Here is a 25,692-nt window from a genome sequence, read left to right as displayed (position 1 = left end):
GTTTTGTCATGACTGGCTCTCCCAAGGCCATCAGTAGTTCTGATTGAATGTTGTCTACTCCCGGGGCCTTGTTTCGACTCAAGCCTTTCAGTGCTCTTTCAAACTCTTCACGCAGTATTGTATCTCCCATTTCATCTTCATCTAAATCCTCTTCCATTTCCATAATACTGTCCTCAAGTACATCGCCCTTGTATAGACCCTCTATATACTCCTTCCACCTTTCTGATTTCCCTTCTTTGCTGAGAACTGGGTTTCCATCTGAGCTCTTGATATTCATACAAGTGGTTCTCTTTTCTCCAAAGGTCTCTTTAATTTTCCTGTAGGCAGTATCTATCTTACCCCTAGTGAGATAAGCCTCTACATCCTTACATTTGTCCTCTAGCCATCCCTGCTTAGCAGTTTTGCACTTCCTGTCGATCTCATTTTTGAGACGTTTGTATTCCTTTTTGCTTGCTTCATTTACTGCATTTTTATATCTTCTCCTTTCATCAATTAAATTCAATATTTCTTCTGTTACCCTCATCTTTTTACCTACTTGATCATCTGCTGCCTTCACTACTTCATCCCTCAGAGCTACCCATTCTTCTTCTACTGTATTTCTTTCCCCCATTCTTCTCAATTGTTCCCTTATGCTCTCCCTGAAACTCTCTACAACCTCTGGTTTAGTCAGTTTATCAAGGTCCCATCTTCTTAAATTCCCACCTTTTTGCTGTTTCTACAGTTCATAAGCAATAGATTGGTGTCAGAGTCCACATCTGCCCCTGGAAATGTCTTACAATTTAAAACCCTGGTTCCTAAATCTCTGTCTTACCATTATATAATCTATCTGATACCTTTTAGTATCTCCAGCATTCTTCCATGTATACAACCTTCTTTCATGATTCTTGAACCAAGTGTTAGCTATGATTCATTTATGCTCTGTGCAAAATTCGACCAAACGGCTTCCTCTTTTATTTCTTACCCCCAATCCATATTCACCTACTGTTTCCTTCTCTCCCTTATCCGACCCTCGAATTCCAGTCACCCCTGACTATTAAATTTTCATCTCCCTTCACTACCTGAATAATTTCTTTTATCTCACCATACATTTCATCAATTTCTTCATCATCTGCAGAGCTAATTGGCATATAAACTTGTACTACTGTAGTAGGCGTGGGCTTCGTGTCTATCTTGGCCAAATAATGCGTTCACTGTGCTGTTTGTAGTAGCTTACCCACACTCCTATTTTTTTATTCATTGTTAAACCTACTCCTGCATTACCCCTATTTGATTTTGTATTTATAACTCTGTATTCACCTGACCAAAAGTCTTGTTCCTCCTGCCACCAAACTTCACTAATTCCCACTATATCTAACTTTAACCTATCCATTTCCCTTTTTAAATTTTCTAACCTACGTGCCCGATTAAGGGATCTGACATTCCACACTCCGATCCGTAGAACGCCAGTCTTCTTTCTCCTGATAACGACGTCCTCCTGAGTAGTCCCCGCCCAGAGATGTGAATGGGGGAGTATTTTACCTCTGGAATATTTTACCCAAGAGGATGCCATCATCATTTAACCACACAGTAAAGCTGCATGCCCTCGGGAAAAACTACAGCTGTAGTTTCCCCTTGCTTTCAGCCGTTCGCAGTACCACCCTCCATTGTGGTTGCACCTACGGTACGGCCATCTGTATCGCTGAGGCACGCAAGCCTCCCCACCAACGGCAAGGTCCATGGTTCATGGGGGGGGGGGGGGGGGGGGGTTGCAATTGGTGGAATTATTCTTCAAAAGACTGTTCATGGTCGACTGTCTAAGGTGTCACCTTGGTGTGAGGATAAATCCTCAAATTACAATTCTGAATTGTACTCAGTATGGTGGTGATGAAGGATGAAAGATGACAAAATGAAATTGTGAAGACAATAAAAGTAGAAGGGGTCTGATACTTCAAGAATTGAAGAAATCGGCCAAAGAAAGACAAGTGCCATTAAAAGGCATGAAAATGAAAGACACCATAGGCTTCCACATGTAATACCGTCAGGATCAGAAAAGAACAAGAGTTGACCAACAGACGTCAGATAGGATAGATGAAAGTGAGGAGTAAGTGGAAGCAATGCTACACCCAGCTTGGGGACCCGTGCTTGCCATGCTCGCCATGCACTTCATGCAAGATGCCAAGATGCATGCCCCTGCCTATACTAATAATAAATTGTAAAAACTGCCTTGCCTAACTGTCTGTCTTTGAACATTCTAATCTACAAATCTACCTGACAGATTTTCATGGGGTTTTCATAGGTAACTTCAGCATAGCTATGAGCACCATATAGGCTGCAATAGTAACTGATCCCAGAAAGAAAAGATATTCATACATATTATAAAAATGTATGTATGTTCCACATCTCCTCCAAAACCACTTGACCATTTCAACCAAACTTGGTAAACGTGTCACTTACTTAATGGAAAAAATCGCTGTGACGATAAAAATCACATACCTACCAAAGGGGTAAGGGTGGGGATGAAAAAGAAGTGTAGACCATGACGTGTGAATACCCATACAGCATTTCAGAATGAGAGCACTTAGTGACTTGCAACAAAATTTATACAAAATTTCAAACATTTACAAAACTTTTTCTTGCTGACACCCCCACATAATGATGAAAGGAAAAAGTTTGTTGCTTACTTCATTTTCACTGTTTATTTTCTTACAAGGAATGCCGTTTTAATTTTGTACTTCTTTAGTGTCGACTGTATTTGTGACACATTTTGCAGACAGTGCTCATACATACCACTGAGTTTACCTGCAAAGTTACGTAATTGCAGTGTTCATATATACCACTGCAAAATTATATAATTATATGACATGTAGTTCAGGATATATGACATCATACATGGTGAGATGCATGAAAAATTTCTGCATCATTTTTATATTCTGCAATATTCACTGTTTGTCCAAATAGCAGCACTATCAATGAAGGAATTCAGTCATTTTCTGGCTGTACATTTTTGTTCATAGTAAACATGGTTTCAGCGATGACTGTTGAAGTTCATTGATGACCCTGCTTTCATATTTGGGCTAGATTCTGGTTACGACATTACAATGTTTCTGAGTACTTCAACATCTACTCACGATGGCCACAATTAGGAGATATAAAAGCTGTTACTTGCACATCTTGGATCTGGACTACAAGGAATACATCAGTCCAAAGATTTGTATTTTTAGGAGACCAATGGATTCCAAGCTAGCAGTGCACATGAGGCATTCATCAGTGTTTTCCAGAGACCCTGGTCAGTACTCAACAAAATGATCAACAGGATTCAACGAAGTTGCCAAGTACAGCAGGTGGGATGACATTATGTGTTTGTCAAATGTGTACTTTTATTTGTGCTGCACAGTGCAGCAGTGATTTGAGAACAATGAAGAGAAGCTCAGTAACTGGGACAGATTGCAGACCAGACCGAAGAAAATGTTCAGTGTATATCAGCAGCAAGCCCATTTAGTGGAAGAGCAATTGAAGAACGGAGCCCTATGTCATGGGAAGATGACACAGTTATATATATAGAATGCTTCGACCCTATGCCACATCATAAATCCAACTATGACAGAAGCTGACAAAATCCCACACTTGATGAAAAGAGTTGCAGAAGACATGTACCTAGTTCTTTTAGTAAAGGATGTCACAACAACAGGAATTCATCAAGTGGTGCCTGCGATTCAAGAAAATATGACAGAAAAAGAATTGGACAAAAGATGTATGACCATCTTCTGAGTGTGGTCCTTATGGCAGTTGTGGAAGACCACCATGAACTCATCTCTCTCATATGCCAAATAATGAGGAAAGAGATATAGCAGCATATGGCAGCCAGAAATGTCAGACCAAGTACACAAGAGATAGCAGCCACAAACGGTGACCCATACATCAGTATGTCGAAGAAGAATTGTATCAACCTTTTGCACCAATCTTGGCCACTAGTCAAAAGTGCCATGAAAAAGAAGGATGGACTTGGCCAACTTGAACTTATGTGCTGCAACTATCAAGTGACAACCCAGAAAACACCAATGCAGGTACAACCAGCTACTCTGCCAAGTACTATGCCCCACAAAAAGCAGGCATTTGGAGGCCAGAAAAAACACACTGGCATGTTTCACCGTGAGCACCCTGGACACCCACAAGATGTCAACCATCACAACAATCTTATTCCAGTCAATCAAATGTAGATTGTAATAGTAAGCTGGTGAATGAAGCCCATTGCCATTCCCTGGACGAGATCACACCCCAACACACTGTAGCGATTCCTCATCACCGTACACAGGCAGCAACTGCTCGCTTAGCTTCTAACTTCAGGAAAACAAAGCAAGGCGACAAACTTTGGAGGTGAGGCTGCTATAGATGCAAATTAATCATGGATGACAGTCACCTAGATGTCTGGAAATCTCACTGAAGGCCATCCTGTCCAGGTCGACTTGTTCCATGATACGAAGGTGATTGTGCTGAAAGTTACAAATGGGAAACATGTTCAGCCAACAAGAACATCTCTTGCGAGTATAACTATCAATGAAGAAACACAGCCTTTCAAATCTGTCATTTTAACGGTCAAGCCTTAGCAGCCAGAGAAAGTGGCTGTGTGTGTGTGAGTTTTTGTATGCATGAGTGAGAGTTATACTTCTGATGAAGAACTTTGTCTAAAATCTTATATATTTCCAGTGTTTTTTTCATCGTGCCTGTCTGTGACTCAGTACCTCCTTTATGCAGCAAGAAGCAATCTAGCCTTTCCATAGTGTTGTTTAAACAGAATGTAGTCATAATATTATTCTCAGATGGAACTTTGTGCAGGCCTCACAAGCAGCAGATCAGAGCCCTACATTGACGAATATTCCAACAAGCTGATATTACAAAGATTGCTCTGGGATTTGCTTGCTGTTGAAGACATTGATATCATGCCATCATCAAAACACATTAATTCCAATCATCAGTTGAGAAGCTAAGTTAAACTGTGATACTCTTGTCAATTGCAAAAAGCTACTCAGGCTCACAAAAGAAATCTATATGTCAGTGACAATCATAAGCATTGTAGGTGGTCAAGGAAAACTTTGGCTCAGTAACTGTCATGAGCAACCACAACTCATCCTTAAAGAAATGTGAGTAGAGACAGCCGAAGCAGTCCAGGAACACCAGCTTAGTGTCACTGGTGAAGAATCATGCTCTGCTATCACAACAGACAATGTGGGAGCAAGCTACCTTTGATCTGCCAACAGGATCTGGCCTTACTGAAGAACAACTTCAGTGAGTGTCAGCCATTCTGCTTCAGTTTTCAGATGCTTTCAAACCAGGAGTGGAGAAAAGACAGACCAAGTCGCCCATGCCAAAGCACCGTAGCAACACTGGCGACCATGCACCAATTAGCCATTGCTCATATAGAATTTCACTGTCTGAACAATGGATAATCTGGAATGAAATGGAGAAGATACTGCAAGATGATGTCACAGAACCTTCAGAGAGTCCTTGATCCTCTCCTGTGATCCTTGTGATGGGGGATAGCAGATGGTGTTTCTACAATGACTACCGACAACTGAATAAAATTTTGAAGAATTATATCCATCCATTGCTGCACACTGATGAGCCCTAAACTACTTGAATAGAACAAAGTATTTTTCAACTACAGCCATACATAAAGTCCACTGGAAAACCGTGGTTGACAAGGCTGACTAGGAAAAGACTGCCTTCATATCTCCTGGTGGCTTCTATGACTTTAATGTTATGCCATGTATGAGTGTATGGTGGAAAACCTGCTGCAAGACCTTAAATGGATGATGTGTCATTGATGTCTATATGACACTGTCCTTTTTTTGTCTCTATTTGAAGATATTTGAAGAACATTTGTGCCACCAGACAACCGTGTTGAAGCATGTTCATTTTGTGGGTCTTCACCTGGATTCTAAAAAAAAAACCTCTTTGTCAGCCAAGAAATAAAAGTCTTCGGGCACCTAGTGGATGACAATGGAGTCTGTTCCAACTCCTCAGCATATTTGTGATGTGAGAAGTGTCTCTGGAAAGTGTTTGTACTACTGGCAATTCGTAAAGAACTTCTGTACCAACGCATGTCACTTGCAAGCTACTATAGGAAGACACCAAATTTTCCTGGAACAGTACAAGAAAGGTCTTCCCTTGTCCTTAAAGAGGCACTAACATCATCTCCAGTTCTGGCTATCTCTGATGAGAATGCCAAGACAGAACTTCACAGCAAAGCTAGTGGTACTGGAACAGGAGAAGTTCAAGTACAGATTCAAGAAGGCGCTGAAAAGCTGAGTTCATGCTTCCACAGTACTCTCCAAGTCTGAGATAAACTACTCTACAAATGAGAGAGAGTGCCTTGCAGTTGTTTGGGCACTCAACAAATTTCGGCCACATTTGTTTGCAATCTAGTCATCATTGTGCCAGACTTCCATTACCTATGGTGGCTGACTAGCCTGAAGGATTTGTTGTGTTAACTGGTGAGAAGGGCACTGAATCTTCAGAAGTACAGCATTACAGTGGTGTACAAAAGTGGATGCAAACACAAGGATGCTATCTGTCTTTCAAGGAATCGTTTGGCAGAACACAACAGTATGGATGAAATCTGTCATTACTGCATTAAATGATATTGCTACAGAACACAGGGGAAGTCCACCTCTCCTCAAAATGTAGAAGCCTTAAGGAAGGTGGAAATGACTAAAGGAGTATTCCAATTAATTGTATAAGAGGACTATGAACCAATGCCACAGAGGTGGTTGCTCATCAACCCAGCTCATCTATGTCGAGCTATCCTGAAGTTATTCCACAGTAGCTATCCTGAAGTTATTCCACAGTGCTCCAATATCTGGGTACCTGAGATTGGTGAAGACGTCAGTATCACTGGTCAGGTCTCTACTGATCCTTTACACACTTTACGAGCCTCTGTAAGGAATGCCAATGACAGAAAAACGTGCTCCAACTACCTCTGGGGCACCTTGTATGAATCCCTGCCCCTCCCTGTAGCAGCATCATTTCACCAAACTTGAATCGCCATCTTGGGGAGCTTCTCAAAGTCAGCAAAGAGGAATTGATGGATACAGTTTGCACTGACTACCTCACCTGATATGCTGTCACTAAAGCTGTGCTGACTGCTAAAACTCTGGAAATTGTAAAGCTGCTAGTAAAAGGCATCATTTCGAAGCATCAGAATGTGATGATCTCTGATCATGAAAAATTCTTCCCGTCAAGACTAGTATCAGACATAATTTCAAGTTGTGACATAACAAAACTGCCTACAATTCACAGACGAATGGACTCTCAAAACATTTAATAAGGTGCTGATAGATATGCTCTTCATGTACATTGATGTTGAACAGACAGATTGGGATACTAGAGTAGATGCAAACACAAGGACACTGACTGTCACGACACTCACATACAAGCAAGGTAGTACATACTTCACACTGTTCTTTGCGCTACACAGTAGTGATGCTGAAACGACAGTGGATTTACTGTTCCTGTTTCAGTCAGACGATACTCGGGATGACTATGTGAAAAACCCCATTACGGGAAATGAGGAAGAAAGACAATTCGCTTACGTATGGACCCTGGATGCCCAGGAGAAGGACCGAGAGTGTTACGATGCCAAGCACCAATCAGTGAGATACAGCCCAGGAGACTTGGTTTGGATTTTTACACCTGTGAGGAAAGTAGGACTAAGTTGCTAAAGCTCTACTTTGGACTGCATTGTGTCCTTTATCACCTACTGGATCTCACATATGAAGTGCTGAAACAGTCCAGAGGCACGGATTGGCGTTGGAGGATTCAAGGAAACTGAACGCCCACTCAGTGTTCATGAAGTTTTGGTGAGAAGGATTAACATCGATGTTCATCATAGTGAAGATGATGTAACAACATGACTAGAAAATGACTATTCATCAGCAGCACCATACAAAGCACCATTTACAAGATCTAGATCTAGATCCAGGGTGCTGTAATCGGCTTCAGTGAGAACTTCTGAAACAGTGAGTCTCTGTTTCTCCAGGAGAGGGAGCAATGCCATGAACTGTGACACACAGTGTGGCATAGTGATTAACACTGTTGGTTGGCATGCTGCGTGTTGTCAGTTCTTACCTGACCGCCAGCAACTGTTTGTTGTTTAGTATTGATTGTTTCTGAATCTTCTTATGTTTTTAAAGTTTGTTCATTATGAAATATTCATTGTCTGTGTAAGTAGTTGCAGTCTCCATCCATGATTCCAGTTATGTTCTAGCTGTATGGTGGTGTTTGTAATAAATGTGCTATCAGTAATAAGTGCTGTATTTCACTGGTGACCGTGCTTTCGGATTTGAACTTGTTTCTGGTTATGGTGTGACAATATGACATTTCATGAGCCTAAACCGTGGGTTCACTTGATATAAATTTACTGACTAAGATAATTATAAACATTAATAACTGCTTAAATATTGTGTTACAGACAAGGTTCAGTTTGCTCATCTCACCACCACAGTTTCTAAGCTGTATTTAGTTTTCTTGTAGCATTTCTTTCTGGCTTTTTATGTCTTTTCAGTGTACAATTTTTACTCCACAGATTTAAGTTTAGGAAGTCTTTTATGAAAGTATTAGTATGGAGTGTAGCCACGTATGGAAGTGAAACATGGACAATGAACAGTTTAGACAAGAAGATAATAGACGCTTTTGAAATGTGATGCTACAGAAGAATGCTGAAGATTAGGTGGGTAGATCACATAACTAATGAGGAAGCACTGAACAGAACTGGAGAGAAAAAAAAAATTATGATGAAACCTGACTACAATAGGGGATCGGTTAATAGGACACATTCTGAGACATCAAGGGGATCACCAATTTAGGACTGGATGGAAGTGTAAGGAGTACAAATTATAGAGAGAGACCAAGAGACAAATACAATAACTGGTACAGAAGGATTTAAGTTGCAGTAGTTATTCACAGATGAAGAGGCTTGCACAGGACAGAGTAGCATGGAGAACTGCATCAAACCAGTCTTTGGAATGACAACCACAACAACAGCTCCAAGTCACTGACACCACCATCTTAGCCCAATCAGTGCACACATTATTATCTTCCCTTACTCTTATGATTTTCCATACTACTGACTTGTCGCTACAGAGCCAGTGAAGTCCTCCCAGCCAGGGAAACCCAAGGAACAGCACAATAAATCGTAAAAGAAGACTCCTAACAACAAGGAACTTGCGCTGGCACCCACACCACCGCTACCTACAAGCTGAGAATGGGGTGGAGATTCTGGCGTCTGCTGAGGACCCAGACCTCGCCAGACCCTCAGACACATTGGGTATAGACTGCCCACGCAAAAAGCCAGTGGCAGCAGGTGACCCTGAGGTGTAAACTGCCTCATTGAATGTTCCCATGCCTTCCCAGTCTCACAATGATGTCATCCTCCAGTGGAATTGCGGTGGTTTTTTCCACCGCCTGGCTGAGCTACAGCAACTGTTAAGCTTTACACCTGCTTTCTGCATTGCCCTCCAGGAAACCTGGTTCCCAGCAATGCAGACCCCTGCTCTCTCCAGCTACAAGGGATATTACAGGAACTGTAGCTACTATAATTGAGTGTCTGGTGGCGTTTGGGTTTATGTCCTACACTCAGTCTGTAGTGAGACTGTGCCCTTTCAAACCCCTCTTGAAGCTGTGGCTGTCAGAATACGCACAGTGCAGGAAATAACTGTCTGCAATGTATATCTTCCTCCAGATGGTGCAGTACCCCTGAATGTATTAGTTGCACTGATTGACCAACTCCCTAAACCTTTCCTAGTTTTGGGAGATTTTAACGCCCATAATCCCTTGTGGGGTAACACCATGCTTACTGGCACAGGCAGAGATGTCGAAACTTTACTGTCTCAGTTTTACTTCTGCCTCTTAAATACTGGGGCAGCCACACATATCAGTGTGGCTCGAGGTAGTTACTCAGCCATTGGTTTATCAATTAGCAGCCCAGGACTTCTTCCATCTATCCAATGGAGAGCACATGATGACCTGTGTGGTAGTGACCACTTCCCTATCTTCCTGTCCTGGCCTCAGGCCCACAAACACTTGCCCAGATGGGGTTTAAACAAGGCGGACTGGGAAATTTTCACCTCTGATGTCACTGATGACTCTCCCCACACAGTACAATCGATGTAATGGGTAACTGCCTTACTGTAGCTGCTTGTGCTTATTCCTAAAGCACTGTTATTTATTAATGTAGCTGACACTGTAACGGAGATTATAATGTGAAAGTGCAGTAATTGCGAAGTTCCTGATTCAAATATCACTGGAAGCAATATTTTTTAAACTTTTATTTTAACTCCATATTTACTAAAAGATATTTAATCATAGCTTCTTAGTAAAAATATCTGTAGTTTTAATTTCTAATTGCATTAAAATGTCAGTATTTCCAATAATAAATTAAAATGTCGTGCAAAATTGTGAAATGTCAAATAGAAATAAAGTACTTTTTTATTACAATCATTCAAAAATAAATGCATTGAATGCTATAAAATGAAAATCCTGAACTGATATAATGCCATTGGCTATGGAAGAAGGTGCAGTCCCTATAAGAGTGCCGAGGCCCCAAACTCATCACTTGGGAGGCATGGATGCACACCCATATGATGACAGAGAGAGCATGTACATGCTTTGACTGTCCATTGCATTCAGTCATGCTTAAAACAGAGAAGTGGAGGCTTCAAAAGAAGAGCAAACAGGTGTAGTGTGTTTCCTGACAATGGGAGGAGTGTGGGAAACAGAAACTCACCGAAGAATGGCACCATTTATGAAGTATGTATGTCCATTGCAATAGTCAAGGCATGGCAATTCAAGGGAATACAGATGTCATTGGCAGATGATACACAATCAGGAACACCACATCACATTACTGATACCATTGTCCAGCACGTGGATGCCCTCATTATTGAAAACCAGCAAGTTACTATTGCAACCATTGCCGCACAGGTCAGATTGCATGTAGGAGTTGCAATGGACATTCAGTGCCCTCCGTATGCTTATACCATTCTTTGATGAATTTTCGTTTTCTTGCACTACACCGTTTGTTCTTCTTTTGAAGCCTCCATTTCTCAGTTTTTGGCACTAAAGAGTGTAATGGTTGGTCAATGTATGCACATGCTCACTCTGCGTCAGTTAGGTGTGCACCAAGGTCTCTTTAGCAACAAGTTTGGGACTCTGCACTCAGACAGGGACTGCACTTTCTTTTGTAGGCAACAGCATTATGATCCCTTCAACAATTTTTCATTTTACAGCAGCTTGCTCATTTCGTTTTGAATGACCTTAATATTTCCAGAGAATAAACGGTACTCTTGGTTTATATGAATTTTTCCATTTAACAATCCACCTGTATCAGGTTTTATTTCATTTTTATATGACCACTAACTGAAACCAAAGAGAAGGTGTTATTTTTACTAAAACATTATTATTCATTACTTGTCAGTTAAAATTTCTAATTGTTAATAAATATGGAATTTAAATAAATTTAAAAAAGTTTTGCTTCTAGCAAGACTGAAATCACTGACTTAATACAAACAATCCTGCCAGAGGCACATCCATAATTGAGCATTGTAGCAGAGGTTGAAAATACCGCTTCAGTTGTAAGGTTCTTTTTGTTTTTCAGTAGTTAAGACACAATTGGTTTCGGAGTCTTACATGCCCATTCTTTCACGTCCATCATGAGGTGTTATACTGAAAATTAAAAAAAGACTGGAGCTAATAATAGTTTTTACACACAGTAAGACAAATAAAAAGGTTTTGCTGCACTTAGCCCAATCACTGTTTTCTAAAATGTTATATGGAACTTCTTTTTTTGCTTTTCTATGTGTTACACTGTGTGTAAAAATATTATGAGAAGGAAAGTTGCTACTCACCATATAGCGGACATGCTGAGTTACATGCCATCCTGGATTTTCCACTGTGTGTAAAAACTTTTATTCTTGTTTATTTTCAGTATAACACCTGTTGATGGCTATGTAAGTGCCCAAAACCAGTCGTGTTTTAACTACTGAAAAATAAGAAGAACCTTATTACTGAAGTGGTATTTTCAACCTCTGCATTGACTTGATGATTACAAGACTTTTCAGCACACAGCTATCAACAACTTCATAAATAATTTAAAAGTGTTTTGCACTTAATAGCACTTGAAAAATCTTCCAATCTTTACAGGAAGTTATTTATTTATTTACTTATTTATTTTGGTATATATACTTTTGCATTTACATCCATGCTCTGCAGACCACTCTGAAGTGCAATGCAAAGGGTGCGGCCCATCCATTGTACTAGTCATATGTGCTTTCTTCCATTCCATTCACATACGGAGTGTGGGTAGAATAATTGCCTAAATACCTCTTGTACACTGTAATTAATCTAATCCTGTGTCTGTGACCTCTATGGGAGTGATACGTAGGGGGTTGTAATACATTACTAGATTCATCACTTAAAGGTTCTAGAAACTTTTTAGGTATGTTTCCATAGTGTAGTTACCATTTATCTTCAGGTGTCTGCTAATTCAGTTCTTTCAGCATTTTCATGACAGTCTTCCATGGGTCAAACAAATCTGTAACCATTCATACTGCCTGTCTTTGTGTGTATTCAATATTCCCTGTTAGTCCTATATGGTAAGAGTTTCACACACCTGAGCAATATTCCAGGATGCGTAGCATCAGTGTATTGTACACAGTCTCCTCTGTAGACTGATTGCATTTCCCTAGCACTCTACCAATGAACCAGAGTCTGCTATCTGCTTTACTTATGACTGAAACTGTGTGTTCATTCTGTTTCATGTCCCTACAGATTGTTACACCCAGATATTTTTATGAGATGACAGATTCCAAAAGCGACTCACTGATATTATAGACACAGGATACTTCAGTTTTTCATTCTGTGAAGCGCACAATTTTACATTTCTGGACATTTAATGCAAGTTGCCAATTGCATCATTCTACTTCAACAAAATTATGTGTAGGCACTAATCTTCAAATACTATTAGCATGAAGAAAATCAAAGAGGAGCAGTAAAAAGGTACCTTGTAAGAATGGTAGCCATTCATCCTTCTCAAGTTCCAATATAAATCTGATACTGACACATATACAAAAATCAAATTTAAATCCCAGGTTGTGAATAAAATGTTAAACGAGACTTTGAATTTAGTGACAGAACTGTTGGTTTGGAAATAAGTAAGAGTACTCACAACTTATGAATCACAAGCTGAGAATAATATCTGGGAATAACTTGTTTAATCATACATGTGGAAAGAGTACGAATGGGATTAGTCAAACTTAATTGGAGATTCATAATTTGTGAAGACTTTGGTATTGATTTTCTGTCTGATAATACTAATTGGTTGTATACATGGAAGAATCCTGGAGATACTAGAAGGTATCAGATAGATTATATAATGGTAAGACAGAGATTTAGGAACCAGGTTTTAAATTGTAAGACATTTCCAAGGGCAGATGTGGACTTTGACCACAATCTATTGGCTATGAACTGTACATTAAAACTGAAGAAACTGCAAAAAGGTGGGAATTTAAGATGGGACCTGGATAAACTGAAAAAACCGGAGGTTGTACAGAGTTTCAGGGAGAGCATAAGGGAACAACTGACAGGAATGGGGGAAAGAAGAACAGTAAAAGAAGAATGGGTAGCTCTGAGCGATGAAGTAGTGAAGGCAGCAGAGGATCAAGTAGGTAGAAAGACGAGGGCTAGTAGAACTCCTTGGGTAACAGAAGAAATATTGAAGTTAATTGATGAAAGGAGAAAATATAAAAATGCAGTAAATGAAGCAGGCAAAAAGGAATACAAACGTCTCAAAAATGAGATCGACAGGAAGTGCAAAATGGCTAAGCGGGGATGGCTAGAGGATAAATGTAAGGATGTAGAGGCTTATCTCACTAGGGTTAAGATAGATACTGCCTACAGGAAAATTAAAGAGACCTTTGGAGAAAAGAGAACCACTTGCATGAATATCAAGAGCTCAGATGTAAACCCAGTTCTAAGCAAAGAAGGGAAAGCAGAAAGGTGGAAGGAGTATATAGAGGGTCTATACAAGGGCGATGTACTTGAGGACAATATTATGGAAACGGAAGAGGATGTAGATGAAGATGAAATGGGAGATACGATACTGCATGAAGAGTTTGACAGAGCACTGAAAGACCTGAGTTGAAACGAGGCCCCGGGAATAGACAACATTCCATTAGAACTACTGACGGCCTTGGGAGAGCCAGTCATGACAAAACTCTACCATCTGGTGAGCAAGATGTATGAGACAGGCGAAGTACCCTCAGACTTCAAGAAGAATATAATAATTCCAATCCCAAAGAAAGCAGGTGTTGACAGATGTGAAAATTACCGAACTATCAGTTTAATAAGTCACAGCTGCAAAATACTAACGCGAATACGTTACAGACGAATGGAAAAACTGGCAGAAGCCGACCTCGGGGAAGATCAGTTTGGATTCCGTACAAATGTTGGAACACGTGAGGCAATACTGACCTTACGACTTATCTTAGAAGAAAGATTAAGGAAAGGCAAACGTACGTTTCTAGCATTTGTAGACTTAGAGAAAGCTTTTGACAATGTTGACTGGAATACTCTCTTTCAAATTCTAAAGGTGGCACGGGTAAAATACAGAGAACAAAAGGCTATTTACAATTTGTACAGAAACCAGATGGCAGTTATAAGAGTTGAGGGACATGAAAGGGAAGCAGTGGTTGGGAAGGGAGTGAGGCAGGGTTGTAGCCTCTCCCCGATGTTATTCAATCTGTATATTGAGCAAGCAGTAAAGGAAACAAAAGAAAAATTTGGAGTAGGTATTAAAATCCATGGAAAAGAAATAATAACTTTGAGGTTCGCCGATGACATTGTAATTCTATCAGAGACAACAAAGGACTTGGAAGAGCAGTTGAACGGAATGGATAGCGTCTTGAAAGGAGGATATAAGATGAACATCAACAAAAGCAAAACGAGGATAATGGAATATAGTCGAATTAAGTCGGGAGATGCTGAGGGTATTAGATTAGGAAATGAGACACTTAAAGTAGTAAAGGAGTTTTGCTATTTGGGGAGCAAAATAACTGATGATGGTCGAAGTAGAGAGGATATAAAATGTAGACTGGCAATGGCAAGGAAAGTGTTTCTGAAGAAGAGAAATTTGTTAACATCGAGTACAGATTTAAGTGTCAGGAAGTCATTTCTGAAAGTATGTATATGGAGTGTAGCCATGTATGGAAGTGAAACATGGACGATAAATAGTTTGGACAAGAAGAGAATAGAAGCTTTCGAAATGTGGTGCTACAGAAGAATGCTGAAGATTAGATGGGTTGATCACATAACTAATGAGGAGGTATTGAATAGAATTGAGGAGAAGAGGAGCTTGTGGCACAACTTGACTAGAAGAAGGGATCGGTTGGTAGGACATGTTCTGAGTCGTCAAGGGATCACCAATTTAGTATTGGATGGCAGCGTGGAGGGTAAAAATCGTAGAGGGAGACCAAGAGATGAATACACTAAGCAGATTCAGAAGGATGTAGGGTGCAGTAGGTACTGGGAGATAAGAAGCTTGCACAGGATAGGGTAGCATGGGGAGCTGCATCAAACCAGTCTCAGGACTGAAGACCACAACAACAACAATACTAACTGAGAATGTTAACATGTAGCTTTTGATTAATTCCCATAATAAAGTTCCCAACAAGCATTTATCATCATAATGCAACAGGCAACATATTGTTAGATTTAAATAGTAAGAGGCCAGCAATGTGTGCAGCACTGAGAAAGCATTATGTGCATGTTAGTTTGGTCTAAAACTCTTGAACAACACACTAAGCTCAAATGAAGGATCTCTAGAAAATCCTGGAGGAACTATACAGGTGCTATCGTGTATGTAGGGACAAATTCCCCTAATAGCAACAGTAAGGAAGAACTCGTGAGTGAAATAAGAAATATAATTCCAACTGCTAAAACTTTTACACAACTTCTGCAATTATAATGAGTGGTTTAATATACACAATAGTAAGTGAGAAATATAGAGAGAGGATAAAATGTAATAACCAAGGTCACTCCCAATGTGTAGCCCTCATGGCCAGCACCTTCATTAATTAAAACTGATTCGGGTGGTGTCACTGCAGTTGTCAACAGAACATCAGGAGGAAGAATTTCTGCTGTTCGACAATGGCCTCTTAGCCCAGAAGTTTAATTAATGATCCAAGATCACTGTTATTAAATTAGGTGCTGCATTCAAAGAAGTTGCCAGATATATCAATATATGAAAATTAAATCACTTTTCAAAAATGGGCATTCTCTGCAGTCCAGATACAAAATGTTACTGTAAAACATGAGACTATTTTGACCAACCAATTTAGTCTGCAGCAAAGGAAAAACAAACCACAGTAGATTCTACAAATAACTTTGTTAATAGGGTTAATAGCTTACTACAAAAAATAATGAAGTGTCAGAAATCTTCTGTGACCTCACTGATGCCTTCAGCTTGGTATAATACACCTTACTATTCACAAGTATAACAGTGGCTTAGTTTGTATCTATGCAACAGTAGAAATTAGTTACCTCTTGAAATTGTCTTTCAGAATGGTGAACTGTAGCCCAAGGAGTCCCTCATTGCTTTATTCTTGACCCTGTTCTCTTTCTGTTACTTGTTAAAACTTGCCCATCAATGTCAGCTTTCCATCACTTCTGTCTGCCTGTGATACTCATGTTTTAATTGAAAATTTTGAAGCATAAAAGATCCCTGGCTACATCATTAATACTCAGATAGCTTAGAAACATGGTTCCAGCTAAACATATTGACTCTTTAAACATCTCAATAATGCATATGGTACAGTTCAGGCCCCAACACTGAAAATGCCCAGAAATTAGAATAGGCCATAAAAATGGCAAAGAAAAAGTGGAATCTGTCAGTTTTCTAGGACTAAATCTAAATAATAATTTAAATTGGAATGTGTAAATTAAGAACTAATCAAGTAAATCATATACTTTGCATTTGCAATATAAATATTGTTCTGTGTCACTGACAAAGACAGCTGCACACCTCAGTAATACATCATAAATGAACCACTATTAGCTATATACACTAACAAATAAATGCAGCTGTCAGTAACTGATTTGGAACGCTACATTTCTACCTAAGTGAGGCTAAACAGTGATGTACTAGTTCTGCTTACACCAGTTAAGAAGAGTATAATCAAATTAATGTGCCAGTACTTGGATCTTACTTAGACATGAGTTTTTATGTCAAAATGCCAACAGCTGTCATAATTTTTCTGTGATAATGGTTTATATTTCTTTTTTTATAGAAAGTTGGTCCTGACTCTCGTTTAATGGTTCAATTCATTGATGATGTGGAATTGGCATATGTTATTCAGAGGTACCGAGAGGTGCACGATCTAGTTCATGCAATCCTAGGAATGCCAACAAACATGCTTGGTACGTGTACATAGGTAATTTCTTATTAATTTTAATAATAAAATTCAATTTAATTTTAGGAGCAGTATCTTTTACACAAGATATGTAATTGAAAATAAGAGAACCATTTATTTTCCTGGAATGAATTAGGGAAACCATGAATATCTAAATCAGGATGTTGTAACAGTGCAGCAAATTTAGGTGATTTTAAATTGCTGCAGGAAACATTCACAGAAAAAATATATACACTTAAAGTTTTCTTTCAGATATTAATGTGTAAAGGTTTTAAGCGGACTTAAAAATCTCAGCTTCCCTCCTAACATGAAACACTAATAGAAAAGATTGTCTAAGGGTACAACATACCTTTTAACAGTGTTTAGACACACACTCCACGTACAAAATATCTGACTTTCAAGCAAACAGGGATTTCTATTATCAGGATTTCTATTATCATTTTTTTACTGTCACGTATTTACTACATTGAGGCAACAGTGATTATAAAGATATAAAGTTTCAGCAAAAAAATTAATACAAGAAAAAGTATGAAAGACTGTGTAGTTTTTGGATACAGATATACATGAAACTGATTAGGGAAGACTAAATGCTGCTTAGTCTTGATATTGAGTATATAAGATATGACACAATGTTTGTAAGTCATACATTTCAGGATTAAATTAAACATTGTTAATTAAAGACATTCTTCCAATTATGGTGACTGCTCCGTTTAATCTCTGCAGGCTGTGAAGGTATGACTATCATGTTAAATTCTTCTAAATTACCATTACTAAAGTCCAATGTCCTAAAAATCAATGTCATTTCTTTCAGTTCATGAGTGTAAACTTTCCTTATACCATTGTTATGTGTAAGAAACAGCATGTGTTAAAAATACAGTTTCTTTCTTGTGAGCCTTCATGTTTATTATTTTGTTTGCAAAATACCAAGAGTTCACTTTCAGATGCCTCACTGCAAATTGTTCTATGTAGTAGCCACCAGAAAGATCGCGGGAGGCGCACATTGGCACGGCGCGTCACGGGCGGTAGTTGCCGCAAGTAGAGTCCCGTCCACCAGAGGGCACGCGAGAATTCGGACGCGACCTCTGCCGGCGTAACAACAAGAACAACAACAACAACAACTCCGGCAGCACAGGCCATGCCCAGTCAGTTAACATCGGGCGTGCCTAGGACTCAGTCCCGGTCTACGCTAAGTGAAGTGCGACGTTACGTGAACAGTGTTACTACACAATTGGCGACGAGTAGGGTCGTTCTTTCGCGTGTTGCGTCGTTGTTCCGGTTTGCAGCTTTTCCACGGCATGGAGGATTTGGTGCGGGTTTTGGTGGTGCAGCAGACGGAGCTCATGGCCACCATGAAACAGGTGCTTCCGGCGTTGCTCTCCACGCCGTCTGTCCGGCGCAGTTCCCCCCTCCCTTTCCCCCGTATGACGAGATGGCGGAGGATTGGGACGCATATGAACATCACCTTCGGCAGCATTTCCAGGCATTTCATGTTGCCGATGCGGAGGTATGTCGTGCTCTCTTCTTGTCTTGGATATCTCCCTCGCTGTATCAAGTTTTGCGGCAGCTTGCGCCGTTGCAGGAACCCTCGTCCTTGTCTTTTGACGCATTGTGTTCATTGCTGTCTTCATATTATCGCCGCCGCACACATGTTGTGGCGGCTAGGGTCGAGTTCTATCAATGCAAGAAACAGCCTCATCAGTCTTACCGGGCGTGGGCCGCTACCCTGCACGGTCTTAGTCGCAAGTGTCATTTTGTCATGGAGCAGTCGCGAGAGTCGTATGCCCACGTTATGGTACGCGACGTCATTGTTCGTTTGGCCCCTGATAGGGAGGTCCGGCAATGGGCCCTGCAGTTAGAAGACCTTTTCCTCGAGGAAGTCCTGTCCATTGCTCAATCGTATGAAGTCTCTCACGCAGCAGGTCAACAGCTGGAAGCGTGGTGCGACGTCGCGGAGGTTCAGGGCGGCGCGGCCACGTCCACTGTGTCCGGGGTGGACGACGTGCGAGCGGTACAATCCGGCCGTTACGGCCGCTCCCGAACGGCGCGTAAACAGAATTCTGGCCGCCGGCCCCTGTTGCGGTCTTGTGCGTCGTGCTATATACATCATGATCGGTCAGAGTGCCCCCAGTGTTGGGCCGTTTGTCGCAAATGTAATAAAAAAGGTCACATTGCTACAGTTTGCCACTCAGCCTCGAAAGAATCGAAGGAAGCAAGTACAGAGGACGTGGACGTTGACATTCAGGAAGTTTCATCTGGCCAGGCTCCCGACGCATCGGCACGCAAACTCTTTATTGAGGTGTCGGTTCGGTCACGCCGGTTACAACTGCAAGTAGATACGGGCGCAGCAGTTTCGTTGTTGAATGCACAAACTTATTCCGACCTTGGATCGCCCCCGCTGGCGCCAGTTTACCGGCGTCTACGCGGTTATGGCAAACAGTTCATCCCCCTACTGGGTCAATTCACTACCGACGTGACTTACAAATCAGTCACTCGGCCTATTACTTTTATTGTTGTCAGTGATGCGAGCTCCGCTAACCTTTTTCGCCTGGATGCCTTTCAAGCTTTCGGTTTTTCTATTGCTGACACCATACAGTTGGTCTCCGAAGACGTTCCCTATCACTCATTGGAATCTTTGATCTCAGACTTTCCAGATATTTTTGAGGAGGGCCTGGGGCGTGTTTCCGATTTTGAAGCTCACTTAACGTTGAAGGCGTCGGCTCGCCCGCGTTTTCTAAGCGCGAGACAGATCCCCTTGGCTCTCCACCCTCAGGTAAAGGAAGAGCTAGACCGGCTGACGGCCCTAGGGGTCGTTCTTCCCGTTTCTTCCAGTGCGTGGGCTTCGCCCCTCGTTATTGTCAAGAAGCCCTCGGGAAACTTACGTCTTTGTGGCGATTTCAAGGCCACCATTAATTCCCAATTGGTGGTGGACACCTATCCTTTGCCTCGTGCTGATGAATTGTTCTCCGCCGTGGCGGGAGGCCAATATTTTTCGAAAATCGATCTGTCGGAGGCTTATCATCAGATACCACTTGATGAGGACTCCAAACGGCTGGCAGTCGTCAACACCCCGTTTGGCCTTTACCAATATCAGCGGTTGGCTTTTGGAATATCCAGTGCCCTGGCGATATTCCAGCGTTATCTTGTGCATGTAACGTCGACAATCCCTCATTGTATTAATTACCTGGATGACATATTCGTCACAGGCCGCAGCACGAAGGAACACTTGCACAACCTTCGCACCCTCTTTCTCAAATTCAGGTCTGTGGGCTTGCGTTGCAACCTGCATAAGTCAACCTTCTTCCAACCGTCCATTGAGTATGTGGGCTACACCACATCTCGGCATGGCATCCAGCCACTAGGAAGTTTGGTCCAAGGTATCGTCAGCCTTGCTCGGCCCACTTCGCTGAAAGAGTTACAAGCTTTTTTAGGCAAGATAGCCTATTACCACCGGTTCATTCCCAGGGCTTCCACTATAGCCCACCCCCTGTACTGCCTTCTGCACAAGGGTGTTCCTTTTGATTGGTCACCTGCATGCGAGCGAGCGTTCACCTCGTTAAAGGGCCTCCTCACTTCAGCCCCTTGTTTGGCTACTTTTGATCCCCATAAGCCGTTGGTCCTGGCTACAGATGCTTCGCAGTATGGGGTGGGGGCGGTCCTGGCCCATCGCAACGCAGATGGTTCCGAGCAACCACTGGCATTTGCGTCTAAAACGCTTAGTCCCGCGCAGGCCCATTACTCCCAGGTGGATAACGAGGCTTTGGCCATTGTCTACGCTGTTACCAAGTTTCACCCTTTCTTGTATGGCACGAAGTTTCAGTTAATCACTGACCATAAGCCATTAATATCGTTATTTGGCCCCGCCTCTCAGATTCCGGATAGGGCGGCCCACAGACTACAGCGCTGGGCCTTGTTCCTCTCTAAGTACCATTATGACATTCATTTTCGCCCTACAGGACAGCATGCCAACGCCGACGCTCTTTCCCGTCTTCCGGTGTGCCCGGATCCTACGTTCAATCAAGAGGAGATTATGTGTTTTCATTTGGATGTGGCGTCCCGCCAAGCAGTTGATGGCTTCCCGATCACTAGTTCTCGAGTCGCCAGGGAAACGGCAGCTGACCCGGTTCTCCGGCAAGTAGTTCGCCTCATTCAGCAGGAGTGGTCCTCCCGCCCTCCGGGCCGGGCCTCGGAACCTCTTCGTAATTATTTTCTTATACGAGACCGCCTCTCGGTCTTGGAAGGAGTTCACCTTCTGGCTACCGATGATACAGCTCCTCGTGTGGTTGTTCCTGCAGGTTTACGAAGGGAGGTCCTCACGTTATTACATGCGGGGCACTGGGGTGTTTCCCGTACTAAAACCTTGGCTCGCAGACATGTGTACTGGCCCGGTATTGACAGAGAAATTGAGAACTTGGTGGCCGCCTGTTCCCAGTGTGCGAGCCAACAAGCATCTCCCAGGGCAGCTTTCTCTTCATGGCCGCCGGCAACCCAAGCATGGGAACGTGTTCACATCGATTTTGCGGGCCCGTTTCTCAATGGCTTTTGGCTCATTGTCATTGATGCTTATTCCCGATTCCCACATGTGGTTCGCTGCTCCTCAACCACTTCAGAAGTTGCAATCCAGGCACTAGCAAAAATCTTTTCTGTGGAAGGTCTGCCAATCACCCTGGTCTCAGACAATGGACCGCAGTTTATTTCGCAGACCTTCCAGGATTTTTGTAGGTGCTTCGGTATTCGGCACGTTTGCTCTCCCCCCTTCCATCCACAATCGAATGGGGAAGCCGAACGCATGGTGCGCACATTTAAGACGCAGATGAAAAAGTATGTGCACGAATTTCCTGCAGAGGAAGCCTTGACGTTTTTCTTGACGGCATACCGGACCACACCAATGGGCGAACGCAGCCCCGCAGAGCTCCTCCATGGGCGTCAACCTAGGACTCTGCTGCACCTCCTCCGGCCTGGTCCTCGCCAGTCTTCACAAAACAGAGTACCTGGCTTTCCACTGGGTATGTCGGTCTGGGCCCGTGGGTTTGGTCGCAATCCACGTTGGATACCGGGGGTGGTCCTGCGCCGAAATGGCCGCCAGCTCTATACCTTGCAGGTGGGGGATCGGGTGGTACGTCGTCACCAAAATCAGCTACGTCCACGTTCGGGCACCCACCCTCCGACCTCTCGGACACCGGCTTCCCCATTGCCGGCACCTGTATTGGTTTCACAGGGGACGTTACCTCCTCTCCCCGCTGTGACTCTGCCGCACTGCGATGGTTCTCAGCCTTGGCAGCCTCCAGTAGCTCCAGCACCGGCATCGACATCGACATCATTCGAGATGCCCCAGCGAGAGCCGCCCCCCCTAGCAGGCCCGGTTTCTTAGGGGGCTAGTTCACCTGTGGTCGTCCCTTCCCCTTCGTCCCCGCCACTGGGTCTTGCCCCTCCCGAGGTGGAACAGGATCCGGAGTTCGACAGCTTGTCACCCGTTCTGTCCCGAGCTCCGGTTGTGGGATGACGGGGGCCTCTTCGTGTGGGTCACTTCCGGCCGTATTCGAAGGTTCCGGCTCGAGGGTTGGCAGATCCCCTCGACTCCGGCCATCCAATGGATGCGGAGGTCATCGCTCCTGCCCGACGCTCCACCTTCCGACGCAGTGGATCACAGTGGCTTCACCCCCCGAAGGAGGAGGAGTGTAGTAGCCACCAGAAAGATCGCGGGAGGCGCACATTGGCACGGCGCGTCACGGGTGGTGGTTGCCGCAAGTAGAGTCCCGTCCACCAGAGGGCACGCGAGAATTCGGACGCGACCTCTGCCGGCGTAACAACAAGAACAACAACAACAACAACTCCGGCAGCACGGACCGTGCCCAGTCAGTTAACATCGGGCATGCCTAGGACACAGTCCCGGTCTACGCTAAGTGAAGTGCGACGTAACGTGAACAGTGTTACTACATTCTATGTTTACCCACCTCTTCATTCTATGTTTCTACATTTATTTGTTCTCTTAATTAGTTTGTTTCTATAATAATGCAGCTGAGACTGTAGCACCGCAAACAAGAACACGTAAACACCCATGGTGGACAGATGAGTGTGACCAACTGATAAATCTCAGACAACAGGCGTGGCGAAATTGGTTGTGCAACAAAAATCAAAAGACCCTGGAAGATCTCAAAGATACCAGGAAAACAGTCACAAAAGCAATACGAACAGTCCGTAAACAACACAAAGACAAAAAATTGCAAGACATAGAGAATGATTTCAAGAAAAACAATTCCCGAAATTTCTACAGAGTATTCATACAAAAATTAACAAAGTACTCTCCTCCATCACTCTAGTTCAAAAATGACCATGGGGAAATTGCTCATACCAACACCGAAAACTGTGAAATTCTTCCAAAATACTTTTCTAAATTACTGCATTGTGAAAAGCCTGCAGAAAAATTTGAGTTCCATCGTACACAACGAAACCCAGACTCAAAGCCACCAAGTTTACAAGAGATTAAGGAGATAATTCAGTCACTGAAAAATAACAAAGCATCAGGAGAAGACCAAATCATCGCAGAATTATGGAAAAATGCAGGAGAAAATCTTATTGCAAAACTCGAAGAAATTATACATGAAATCTGGAAAACTGAAAAAATCCCCACAGATTGGAAGACTGCAATCATACATCCTCTGTACAAAAAAGGAAGTAAAACAGACCCCAACAACTATCTTGGAATCTCTTTATTGTCAATAACATACAAAATTCTGTCTAAAGCCTTACTAAACCGCGCAGAACCTCAGCTGGATTCAAAACAAGGCGAATACCAAGGTGGGTTCAGAAAAGGTCGATCATGCGTAGAACAAATCATTAACTTGAAAAACTCAATCAAATACTTACATAGTACTTCAAACAAAAGTTATGTCATCACGTTTGTTGACTTTAAAAAATCATATGACAGTATAGACCGAGAATCCCTTTTTGAAGTATTAGCAGAATTTGGACTAGATCAAAAGACAACAAACATCATAAAAGAAACACTCACAGAGACCAAATCCAAAGTAAAATTTATGGGAGAATTGAGCACAGAATTTGAAATAGACACTGGAGTATGACAAGGGGATGTACTGTCCCCAGTGCTCTTCAATTGTGCTCTTGAAAAAGTTGTTAGAGAATGGAGAAAAGCAGGTGCACCAGCACACAGACTGGGACCAAGACATAAGGGCATAGAATTAGACTGTTTAGCATTTGCTGATGACATGGCACTGATCGCACAAGACATTACCGATGCACAGAAACAGCTACAATTATTACAAGAACAGGCAGCTAAAATAGGATTACAAATTTCATTTGAAAAAACAAAATTTATGACTGACATCAAAGATGCACCTTCTGATCTCAAAATTGGTAATAACTACATCTCGCGAGTAAAAGAATTTAAATATTTAGGTGAATGGATTGCAGAAAATTGTAATGAAAAGAAATCTGTCAGATCAAGAGTCCAGAAAATGGAGATGGCGTTTCGGTTAACAAAACACATTTACAACAAAAAGAGTCTCTTGTGGAACTGCAAAATACGACACTATACAACAGTAATTACACCTGAAGCTCTCTACGCATCTGAGACACTAAACCTTCAACACAGTACACTAAAAGAGGAATTAGAAGTGAAAGAACGTAAGATAATGAGGAAAATCCTAGGACCAAGAACTAAAGATGGGGTACATTATCCAAAACCCAATGCAGAAATATCTCCAAAATAACAGACACAATGCACATGAGAAGAATCCAATTCATGGGGCACTTAGAAAGAATGGACTCAAACAGGTTAACGTACAAAATCCATACATTTTTAAAGAACAAAACTACAAGACCGAACTGGTACAAACAGACGGAAAAAGACCTGAGAGAATTAGGGTCTCCAAATCTACATGATAGAAATGAAATCAGAAAAATCACAAACACACGGGGTTTTGAGGAAGAAGAGAGAAAAACTAACCGACATACATGGTCTACGCCACGAAAGCTAGCCCATTCGTTGTTTATGAAGGAATACTGGGCGAAAAGGAAGGCCAACAAATGTTGATTACGCGTGGTCCTAAGTGATCCATCCGTGAAGAAGAAGAAGAAGAAGAAGCATTTTATTTTCTTCTCTTAACTTCTTTGGTGTTTAGCATATTGCTTATTTACGTGTATGATGGGTGTTCCATGAGTAATGCAGCACTTTTTTTCTGAAAGCAGGTTGGTTTTATTCAGGATTCCAATCCACCATATTATTCCCCATTCTTTT

At 42.1% G+C, this 25,692-nt stretch overlaps 1 protein-coding gene across 3 annotated transcripts in view; it reads left to right on the top strand.

The window, feature by feature from the left end:
• LOC126252443 (ubiquinone biosynthesis protein COQ4 homolog, mitochondrial) overlaps positions 1-25,692 on the top strand; it is a 128,390-nt gene that overhangs the window by 87,121 nt on the left and 15,577 nt on the right. For all 3 annotated transcript variants that reach the window (XM_049953340.1, XM_049953348.1, XM_049953355.1), the window contains exon 4: positions 17,316-17,445. In XM_049953340.1, the coding sequence (XP_049809297.1) occupies positions 17,316-17,445 (130 nt within the window). The remainder of the gene's footprint in view (positions 1-17,315; positions 17,446-25,692) is intronic.

Source organism: Schistocerca nitens, chromosome 1, assembly GCF_023898315.1.
Source record: "Schistocerca nitens isolate TAMUIC-IGC-003100 chromosome 1, iqSchNite1.1, whole genome shotgun sequence".
Classification (NCBI taxonomy): Eukaryota; Metazoa; Arthropoda; class Insecta; order Orthoptera; family Acrididae; genus Schistocerca; species Schistocerca nitens.
The sequence above is the reverse complement of the archived record's forward strand: the minus strand, read 5'-3'. Positions and strand labels throughout refer to the sequence as shown.